Source organism: Phodopus roborovskii, unplaced genomic scaffold, assembly GCF_943737965.1.
Source record: "Phodopus roborovskii unplaced genomic scaffold, PHOROB, whole genome shotgun sequence".
Taxonomy (NCBI): domain Eukaryota; kingdom Metazoa; phylum Chordata; class Mammalia; order Rodentia; family Cricetidae; genus Phodopus; species Phodopus roborovskii.
Window position 1 is genome coordinate 15267404 of NW_026126459.1, and position 11696 is coordinate 15279099.

At 44.9% G+C, this 11696-nt stretch overlaps 1 protein-coding gene across 1 annotated transcript in view; it reads right to left on the minus strand.

Moving 5' to 3' along the window:
- The window catches only part of Slc2a13 (solute carrier family 2 member 13), a 291506-nt gene extending 280281 nt beyond the window's left edge, over positions 1-11225 (minus strand). Inside the window, exon 1 of the mRNA XM_051189696.1 lies at positions 10557-11225. Coding sequence (XP_051045653.1) covers positions 10557-11082 — 526 coding nt within the window. The 5' untranslated portion in view covers positions 11083-11225. The remainder of the gene's footprint in view (positions 1-10556) is intronic.
- Positions 11226-11696: the final 471 nt, after the last annotated feature.

The window sequence follows — 11696 nt, forward strand, 5'->3', positions numbered from 1 at the left end:
AAGAGAGAAACCAGAAAAGCACTTTGGGCACTTCTGTTGCCACATCCCAACAGCATCTGAGATGTCAACTCCTGGGAGCCATTTCCATGGGTTTTGGGTAGGATGCCCACAACACAGACCCAGAGTGAATAGACCACCCCCCCCATAGGTGAGCAACAGAGAACACAGCTTCCCCAATGGCATGTAGCCCCTGTATGAGCCCTGTGCTAGGGAAGTATGCTCCACCCTGGTCTGTTTTCCTAATTGTTACTTCTCAACACAAGTCAGTTCTAAAAACCTCACAGGAACAATTAAAAGGGTTTGGATGTTGTGGGAGTAGAGGCTGTTTTGTTTAAGCAACAGGATGTCACTATAGTGTTAAGACTGCCTTTCAACTATTACACTCAAGGAATCCATCTTCCTACCTTCCAGCCTCCCTTATAGATGGAATTACAGACACACTACTCTGCCCAGCTAAACGCCACTATTTTTAAAATGTTCACAGAAAAAAAAATAATCTGTGCAATGGGGCAGTAATGGGGAACTGGGGTACGCACTTGCAAAAGAATGAACTGGATCATGCACATCAATGAACTAAAAGAGGTTAAAGACATAACACCTAAAACTCCTGGAAGAATAAGGGAAAAGCACGGGTACAACAGATTGGGCATGAGTTCTTGGCTACTTTAGCAAAACCTTAGGCAACAAAATGAAAATAGACAAACGGGGGAACATCAAGCTTAAGAACTGCACAGAGTGGGCTGGAGAGATCGCTCAGGGTTTAAGAGCATGGACTGCTTTGCTGAACACCCAGATTCACCTCCCAGTGCACATGCCAGAGACTCACAGTAGTGTCTCATTCGTGGTCCAGTGGATATGGTCTCCTCCTCTGAGCACTGTAAACACTTCCATTCATGCATGTATATTCTCACACATACAAACAAATAAAAGTTAAATAAATTAAAAAAAAAAAAAAAAAGACTGCACAGAGAAAATAGCCACCAGAGTGAAATGGCAACTTTTGAGATGGGAGAAAATATTGTGGGGAGATACAATTAATATTCAGAATAAACATATAGGAAACTAAACGTAGAGGCAGGAATATCAGGAGCTCAAGGTTAGCCTCAACTACATAGCAAGTTTGAGGTCAGCCTGGGTTACACAAGACCTTATGCCAAAAACAAAACAAAAAACAAAGTGGTATAGGATTTGAATACTTTCAAAGAGATCTACATATGGCCAACACACATATGAAGTTTTTAACAATGCTCATTATAAGAGAAACGTAAACTGTCCCTCAATTATGATGCACACTATCAAAAGAGAGGAAAATACACAGTACCAGTTAGTACACAAAGGCCTGGAATGATGCACTGCTGGAGTGTGAGCCTCGGTGGAGAAGAGTTAGAAGTTCATCAGAAAATTGAAAATAGAACTACCGTATGTCCTGGCAATCTTATTTCTAGATATGTATCCAAAAGAATTCAGGCCAGGAGCTCAGCCAGATCCCTGAACTCACAAGGCGAGGGGGTGGAAGGTTATAACAAGGAAATTCAATAGGGATAAACCTCAGGAACTTTGTGCTATGCAAACTAAGTCAGTTAGAGAAGGACAAATACCACAAGAGTCCATTTATACAAAGTAAAGTCATCAAAACCATAAAACACAGGGAGGTAGTTAAAGGGGACATAAACTTTCAGTTTTACAAGATGAAAACCTTCTAGCAGTCTATGGTGTGATATGTAAATATCCTCTACACTATAGAACTACACACTTCAGAATGGTTACTGTGGTAAGTTTAAATATTAATATTAAATTTTATTTATATTTATATATTTATGAAGTTTATTATCACAGCCTAAAAATATCACTTTTGAAAAAAGCTAATTTGATGATGGCTCAGTGGTTAGGAGCACTGGCTGCTCTTCCAGAGGACCCACATCCAGTTCCCAGCACCCACAAGGTGGCTCACAATTATCTATAACAAAAGTTCTACATGATCTAATGCCCTTTTCTGACCTCTGCGGGGACCAGACACACATGGAGGCAAAGGACCCATGCATGTAAAATTTAAACTTGTTAATTTTACTTTTTAAAAGATTTGAAAGTAGTAGTTAAAGGGAATCTACTTTGAAATAAAAAAAAAAATCAATGTTCCCATGGGAGATGGCAAAGAACAGTGCCATTAGACTCAGAGAGGACTGTCACCACATTGTGGTTCAGCACAGACACACCCCTGAGGGTGGATGTGAAGTATTCCCCATGGCTCAAGTGTTGAGAACTTGGATCCCAGCAGGTGGCACTGTTTTGGGAAATGACAGACTCTTAGAAGGCAGAGCCTCCCTAGAGGAAGTAGGTCTCTGGGTGTGAGCCTTATGACTTTATTATTATTATTATTAATTTTACATACCAACCACAGTTCCCCCCTCCCTCCCCTTCTCCTGACCCCCTTTCCCACACACACATACCCATCCACCCCTCAGAAAGAGTAAGGCCTCCCATGGGTGGTCAACAAGTTGACTGGCACATTAAATTAAAGTAGGACTGAGCCCCTCCCCACTGCATCAAGGCTGAGCAAGACATCCCATCACAGTGAATGGGTTCCAAAAAGCCAGCTCATGCACCAAGGATAGAGACTGGTCCTACTTCCTGGGACCCCTCAAACAGACCAAGCTATACAACTGTCACCCACATGCAGAGGGCCTAGGTCAGTCCCATGCAGGCTCCCTATCTATAGGCCTAGAGTCCCTGAGCTCCCCAGAGCTTGGGTCAGCTGTCTCAATAGGTTTCTCCATCATGATCTTGACGCCACCCACCCACCCCTTGCTCATATGAGCCCTCTTTTCTCTCTTCAACTGAACTCTAGGAGCTCAGCCCAGTGCTTGAATATGTGTCACTGCATCTGGTTCCATCAACTACTGGATGAAGGTTCTATGATGACAGAGTACTTACCAATCTGGTTACAGGGAAAGGCCAGGTCAGGCACCCTCTCCACTATTGCTAGGAGTCATAGCTGGGGTCATCCTTGTGGATTCCTCGAAATTTCCCTAGTACCAGGTTTGTCCCTAACCCCATAAGGGCTCCCTCTATCAAGATATCCCTTCTGTCCCTCCCCCAACTCAACCATCCTGCTCCCTTGTGAGGCTTTACAGCCTGGTCTGCTTCTTGGTTGCTCTTTGTTTCCTTTATAGCCTGTCCACTTCCTGGCTTCTTCCTGGTTCCCCCACTACCCCTTCCGTACCACAATTCACTATATCCTCACATCATGAGCTTTAATAAATTTGTTCCTCCCATGACTTGCTTCTTGTCAAGTATTTATTTGATCACAACAATTAGAAAAATAATGGACAGACACTTTGAAGCCCACCCTCTTAGATACCACATGATCCTATTTAGTGGCTCTGTGACCAGAAGGGAACGATTTTACCTTATCTGCCAAAATACTTTCATCTTAAAAGTTAACAATTCTATTCTCCCACCCATTATTGAGAATTTGTATATAGAGTGCAAGAAGTATTAGATATGATATTCTGCCATGAAAAACCACGCCCTAGACTCAGAACGAAGGGATGCAGAAGACAATATGGACTAATGCTAATGTCACTGGTATCTGGTGAAGCATCTTCACACTGCGTAGCCTGCTATGAAATGAAGCTACTCTGTGTGGCTTATGACCCACACTCCTGACTACACCCCTCCAAACTGTAGTACTATGTTAATAAATGGTAAGCCTCACACATACACACGCACACACCTGGTGAAAGTAAGTTTTAAATTTTGAGTGTTTGAGTACAGATGCTCCTCGGGACCTCAGGACAAGTGACAATTTTCTCTTATGAGCAACAGCTCCTATTAGAAGTGCAGCTATTAATTATAGATGATGACAGGGGAAAGAAAAAGAAGGAAATCTGTAAAAAAGGAGAGATGGATAAAGGAACCAAATTCAGTCAGAGAATGAATATTAGAGTGACGCATCTGTGTGGAGATGGCACAGGCTGGCTGCTTTGTATCCATAGCCAGATGAAGTTAGGGGACTCTGTGCTTGTATCACAGAAAAGAAAAATATGGAAGTCTCCTAAACAACTTAATGTAACTCATGTTAATGTCCACCATACATAGTTGTGGAGAGTTTTCTCATGCTATATACAAACATCACCAGAACATTATCCACTAGGACGCACAAGGTCAAACCCTGTGCCAACAGATAGGACAAGGAGGATGTGAGATGGTTAGCAAGCATGCATGCATGCAAGGGAAGACTGGAAATCAAGGGGATATCCATCTATACCTCTTTCATATCAACTGAGAAAATAAGGACAATTGAATACAGAAGTCCAGCTTTAAAAAAGAACTGTCTGAAAACATTTTAAAAATTGTTTAAAACTAACAAACTTTATCATGCTGTCCTCCCCACAGAAATATTTTCACATTAGCTGCTTATTTGCAAACCCACCTGCTCCAGGTTAACTATGCTTAGCCGAAGGTAAGTAATCTGCATTCATCTCCATATTGCATGGCATTTACTTTGATTGAACAAATTTTTACATCTGTTGTGGTAAGGAATAGGAATTTAAAAAGGCAGTGATATTTCTAAAAGTATTGCTCTCAACTCCAGTCTGCAACAGGAAGCTATAAATGTTCTAGCAGAGGTTCTGACAGACTGACAGGGAAACTGAGGTAAAAGCAAGAATGGTTACTCAAATCTGACCCTAGGCAGACTGCTGTGCATTATCAGTTCTCTATGCTATGTAACTGCTATGCATTATCAGTTCTCTATGTTGTGTGAACTGCTGTGATGCGAGTTCTCTATGCTGTGTGAACTGCTGTGATGCTGGTTCTCTATGCTGTGTGAAACACTGTGATGCTGGTTCTCTATGCTGTGTGAACTGCTGTGATGTCGGTTCTCTATGCTGTGTGAACTGCTGTGATGCGAGTTCTCTATGCTGTGTGACACACTGTGATGCTGGTTCTCTATGCTGTGTGAACTGCTGTGATGCAAGTTCTCTATGCTGTGTGAACTGCTGTGATGCTGGTTCTCTATGCTGTGTGAACTGCTGTGATGCTGGTTCTCTATGCTGTGTGAACTGCTGTGATGCGGGTTCTCTATGCTGTGTGAACTGCTGTGATGCGAGTTCTCTATGCTGTGTGAAACACTGTGATGCTGGTTCTCTATGCTGTGTGAACTGCTGTGATGTCGGTTCTCTATGCTGTGTGAACTGCTGTGATGCGAGTTCTCTATGCTGTGTGACACACTGTGATGCTGGTTCTCTATGCTGTGTGAACTGCTGTGATGCTGGTTCTCTATGCTGTGTGAACTGCTGTGATGCTGGTTCTCTATGCTGTGTGAACTGCTGTGATGCTGGTTCTCTATGCTGTGTGAACTGCTGTGATGCTGGTTCTCTATGCTGTGTGAACTGCTGTGATGCGGGTTCTCTATGCTGTGTGAACTGCTGTGATGCGAGTTCTCTATGCTGTGTGAAACACTGTGATGCTGGTTCTCTATGCTGTGTGAACTGCTGTGATGTCGGTTCTCTATGCTGTGTGAACTGCTGTGATGCGAGTTCTCTATGCTGTGTGACACACTGTGATGCTGGTTCTCTATGCTGTGTGAACTGCTGTGATGCTGGTTCTCTATGCTGTGTGAAACACTGTGATGCTGGTTCTCTATGCTGTGTGAACTGCTGTGATGCTGGTTCTCTATGCTGTGTGAACTGCTGTGATGCTGGTTCTCTATGCTGTGTGAACTGCTGTGATGCTGGTTCTCTATGCTGTGTGAACTGCTGTAATGCTGGTTCTCTATGCTGTGTGAAATACTGTGATGGTTCTCTATGCTGTGTGAACTGCTATGATATCAGTTTTCTGACACCATGTGAACTGCTATGACATCAGTTCTCTGGAAATGATTGAATAGTAGCGAATCTCAGAACATCAATACATTGATATTCCCCACAAGAGCACTACAATACTAGTTATCAGTTTTGGTGAATCCAGCACCAGGGCTAGACTTCTTCAGCATGTGTGGTTATAGTACCATATTCATATACTCTGCTGTCTCTAAACACGATAAGCATGAGAAACACAGAGCCAGAGAAAACAAAACAAACAAGCAAATTCTCACATTCTTTCACTAGATTTATTTTAATTTATTTTCAAGTATATGTTGTCAGGGGAAGTATGTATACATATATGCAGTGCCCAGAGAGGCTGGATTCCCAGGTGGTAGTGAGCTGTCCAACAGGGCTGGGAGCCAAACTCAGGTCCTTAGCAAGAGCAGTGTACATTCTTAACTACTGAGCCATCTCCCCAGTCCCTCAGCTATTTTATTTTAAAACATTATTATAAGTATACCCCAGTCTACAAAAAATATTGATGAGTAAAGTCACCCACAGAACGGACCTTGTGTGATGGACACACCTAAATAAAATTATTCTGTTAATTCCAGGGATCAAATGTATGAGTCCTATTTAAACTAAATCTTCAAATTTAAAAATGCAAAAGGCAGAGGAATAGTAAAGTCTTGTCTCTGTGCTGAATGAGACAAATGTCAAAACGGAAAGTGTGCTCTGTGTGCTACAGCACTGGCTGTGTTATTTAGTTATAACTCACCAACAAAATAGATTTCTTTAATAACAACAACAAAAAAAAATTGTCTGTGCTTTAAAGCATAAATCCCCTGCCTTTCTCATGTTTGGCTTCAGAACTCATGGAACACAGATCAGTAATGACTCTTTGGTCAAGTTTTCTTTTTTTAAAGATCTGTACTGGAGAGACCAATGGGTCTTCAATAGTTTGCTCAGCCATCGCCCCACACTCTCTCTGTACTCACCAACTCTGCAAAGAATTTCTGCCACTAAAAATCTTCCAAGAGACAAGGAAGCTGGGAAGAAAGAGAGAAGAGCTAAGAAGGCAGAACGGAAAGAGGCAAAGTGGATTTCAGGAAGCGTCACGGAACTGCAGCTATTGCTGGAGCCTCCAAGGCTGCAGTGACCAAGCCTGCACACACAGCCTTTAAACAGATTCTCTGGCTGACCTCCCAGGTGGGAGATCCTCTCACAGTCTCTTGCTCAGCTCCACTTCAAAGTCTGCCTCCGTGCCTTCACACACACTGCCTTCACACACACGGTGAGCTCCACTTTAAATGTCTAGTAAAGTCAAACAGAAAATAAGACTTTTAAGATCCTGCTCACTGAATCCTGAATTTCTATCCTTTACCTTAGAATGTAACTGCTGGAAGCTTTCCACACATGACAGTAGGAGACCTGGGCAGAGGTAAGAGCTAAGAGGATTAGATGAGATGGCATAAATAAAAAATTCTCCTGAGCCTGGACCTACAAGGTGAGGAAGCCAGAACTACCTCACTTCCTGCTTGCATCACCCGCTGACTCCTACTCATTCTTTCAACCTCTAACTTAAAGATTGCTTCTGTAAAGTCTGTATTAATTCTGCATCATTTTCATTTTTTCATTGTGTATGAATGTAATTGTATGGGGCTATGTGCATGTGAGCACAGTTGTAGCAACCCCAAAGATTCCCTGAAGCTGAAATTACAGGTGGTTGTGAGCTGTCAGATGTGGATGCTGCTAACTGAAACCAGCCTCAGCAAGAGCAGAGTATGTTCTTAACCCCTGAGCTGCCCCTCCAGTATCTTTTCTATGCATGCAATCAATGACTTGCTCTCCCCCATTTCTCTGGCACTTTAGTGAGCCCTCTATTGCTTTGTAACTGCCTGTTAATATGGCTTTCTGCTTCATTCGAGAATAAACACCTCCAGGGTGGGGTTTATCTTAACTAATTACTCCTAACCCCAAATCTGACAGAACTGGCCATGAAAACTTAATCATTTACTGAAAAGATGAAGGAATGATTTCACTGAAACACACTAAGGTCTCTACATGACCTTGCAAATATTTTGACAATGCATTAATTTTACTTTTAAAAGAACAACTTTGAATTAAATTGCTAGCAAACCAACAGTAGAAGTTTTAGTTTGCTTGTAACATTTCTGATCATCACTCATTTATGTGTTACTATTATGTTCCAAGAATATAAATTTGTAAATTTGAACACAATTAACAAAAATCCCTGTCCCAAAGGGCCTTATATTTCCCCAGGGTAAATCTGTGGAGAAAGGATATTATGGAGAATCTGTCTAGAAATGTCACAAAACAGATTTTGTTACTCAACATTTACTAAATTATCACATGACAAAAATACAAAACAAAACAAAGAAAGAAACAAAAAAAACAACAACAAAAAACAAAAACAAAAACAAAAAAAAAAAAAAAAACCCCTGTGGACCATATATAAAGATCACCTGTTTCTAAAAAAAAAAAAAAAAAAAAAAAAACATGAAATAAGCCCAGATTTAGCATAATAGACACACAAAATTGATTCAGTGTCTCCCAAGATAAACAACAACGTCAACAAAGCACTCACATTAAGGATCTATTTCCTTGCATCTAACAAATAACTATGAGTTCTCTTGGAAGGCTAGTACCTGGGAGTCCCGCTTAACCACTACTTTGAACATGAAGTGGTTTTTCTGAGTCTTATGGATCCTTGTCAAAGACGGTGTACGACCTCACACCTGTCATCTTTCTCAAAGTGCCACAATTCCTGCTTAGCTGTTCTCACAGTGTTATCTCCCCTGGCTTGAGTACATCCTCCATGTCCCTTCTGTATTCACTACCTTGGCTAGATGGTTCCTTTCCTCTTCACCACTGTTCAAATCCCCCTTGCCTGTCAATGGTATTTCCATTAGTAAGCCTCTGCTCCTAAAGCAGTGGTTCTCAATCTGGGGGTTGAAACCCCTTTGGAGGGGGGCATTACATATCACACATTTACATTACAATTCATAACTAGCAAAATTACAGTTATGAAGTAGCAATGAGATAATTTTTATGGCTGGGGGTCACCACAAATGAGGAGCTGTATTATCAAAGGGTTGCAGCATTAGGAAGGCTAAGAACCACTGTTCTAAGGGGAGGACAGACAGTTTTACCTGCCTTTAGTCCCATTTGCAAAGCCGACTAGAGACTACTAGTCTGTATCCTACATCTGAAAGACTCGAGGAGGCCTCGGGACTCTCAGGCAAGAATTGACACAACGCTTCAATTTTCATCTGACACATCTGCAAAACATCGGTCTTGAAATATCAGTCTGGGACTGATAACTAAAATGTTATTTCTATGCCAGGGAAAAAAGAGGGTGAGTGCATAAGGGAAGCTATGCATCCCAAGCAGATGCTTCTGGGGATGCTGAAAACAGCCCATGGCAGGTTATTTATTGAAGGGTCCCACAGGCACAGGCCATTTCTACACAGAGACTCAATGTCCACTGCCTCGCCTGTTTGGTGATCATTTGGGCCTTCGTTTACCAAATCCACATTTTACAGAGAGCCCTGTGCAGTGTCAGTAATTAACAGTAAAAAGAAGGCAGTGATTCGGGATGCAAGCACAGTGAGCCACGGTTTAGGGTCATGGCTCCTACAGGCAGAGTTGAATGAATGAGTTTGCCTCTCCTTAGAACCGATCTGGAAGGCTGAAAAGCAAAGCAGTGACATCAAATAGCCATGAGTGGTTGGCTCAAGGAAGCTGCAGGCATCCATAGAGTCTGCCCATGAGGAAGCAATACTTGGACAGCACTCTAACGGAAACTGAATTATGACAGGAAATATTTTAAAAAGTATCATCAGTGTGTCTCGGAAAATTGCCAGTGAGATTTAAATCACAAATCTCCATTTTCTCTTAAAAGTGCTTTCTAATAACACTGGGGACATCCCAAACAGCTTTCTCTGCCAGGAGCTCATCAATAGTACCTCACCAGCTCAGCAAGAAGGGTTGGGGGCGGGGGGAGGAAGATGCCCAGAGAACATAAATCTCTTCATTTCTTGAGTAAATCATAAGCATTTATCTTTCTGGGCATTTATCCACAGGAGTTGCTCCTACATGAATTTAGGAAATGAATATGACCTTTAATAGATAATTTGGTTCCCAAATGGAAAAGCCAGAAAAAAGCCAAAACAAGAATGGTGAATGTTGGCCCAAAGTAAAAGTTTTAACAGGAGCAGGGAGGTGGAAGGGACCTCATCTAGAAAAGAGAAAAGGTTCAAAGTCAACCAAAAAGTACAAAAAAATGAAAAATAGTATTCCATCTATTGGAAAGGCTGAAGAGATGAAACTGGAACGTTGCAGAAATTTCGGAGTTCAAAACTCCTTCACTCTACAAATGACCATATTTTGCCTAAAGCCTGCAGGGCTGAACATTCTCAAAAAGGGTTGGCAGTGGGGGGAACAACTTCAGGGCATGGCAGGGAGGTGGAAACCCTTCTAAACTCAAGGAGCAGCCTCGGGTTACACCCGATCAGGGAAAGCTGGGGTTTCTGGAATTGCTGGAAGCTCTCCAGCGGTCACTGACCCGTAGGCGACCGCAGATTCCACGTGGGAATCCGAGAGAGGGGAGCACATCCTCCACAGCCACCAGAGCGCTCATGACACCGAGCCCCTGAAGAGCCACAAAGTAGGTGAGTGCAGGGGGGAGGGGGGTTGTCCGTGGGGCTCGCGGGCGCGGCCACTCACCGATGCCGAGCCCCACGACCAGGCGGCCGGCCAGCAGCGTCTCCTTGTTGGCGGCGGCGGCCAGCATGGCAGAGCCCGCGGTGCACAGGGCGCTGGCGAGCAGGATGGCGCTGCGCCGGCCAAGAGCTCCGTTCAGGGCCCCTCCGGCCAGCGCCGCGACGGCGGCCGCGCCCACCGTGCCCGACACCAGCAGCTCCTGCCACATCGCATCCAGGCGCATCTGGCGCCGCAGCGGCAGCATGGCCCCCGACACCACGCCGGTGTCATAGCCGAACAGGAAGCCGCCAAGCGCCGAGAAGGCGGCGGCCGCGTACACGAAGGCGGGGGTCTCTTCGCGCTGGAACTGCCGCCGTGCGGCACGCTCCAGCTCCGAACCCTGCAGGCTGGTGGCCGACTCGGCGGCGGCCAGCAGACTGCGCTCCCCGCCCGGTGCCCCCGGCTCCGGTTGCCGGCGGCGCCGCTCGCCCATCAGGCTGCTCAGGCTCCGCAGCGTGTACTCCACGTCCTCACTCGCCTTGCGGGACATGGAGGGGGACGGGCGGGTGCCGCCGGGGCGGCTGCGGGGAAGTTCCGTGGGGGCACTGCGCACTTGCTCGCGGCCAGCTGCTGAGCCGCTCGCTGCGCCTCCAGCCACCAAAGCCACCCGCCTTTGCAGCCTCCGCTAGGCTGGAGCTGAGAAGCGGTCGGGGGCGGGGTCGTGCGTCACTTGGCCGCTTAGAGGGGAGGGGCCGAAGGAAAACCGCCTTCTTTCGTGGGCGGGGCGAGGAGGAGCTCCTCCTGTGGGCGGGGCCGCCTCCTTCTGTGGGCGGGGCCACGAGCCAGGCCCCAAGCCGACTTGATCCTATGGAGGCGTGGTACCTGAGCATCTGGGCTGCAGCTAAATTGTCCTGAGGGAAGAGGCCTACAGCAGACTGTGCACCAGGTAAAAGTCTCTAAGCTGTTCTTCCTGCCTTCCAGCAATCTGAGGTGGCCTAGGCTCGGACTACCTGACATCCACCTAGTTCTAGCCTGTTCTATCCTACTGGTCTCCTGCGATTAGTTTAATTTGGAGCATTCAGTTCAGGACCCTGTTCTCTGGTGTCTCTGTTTTCCTTTTTCCCTGCTAGTCCTTCCTGACATTCTGCCCTTCTAAAAAGCATG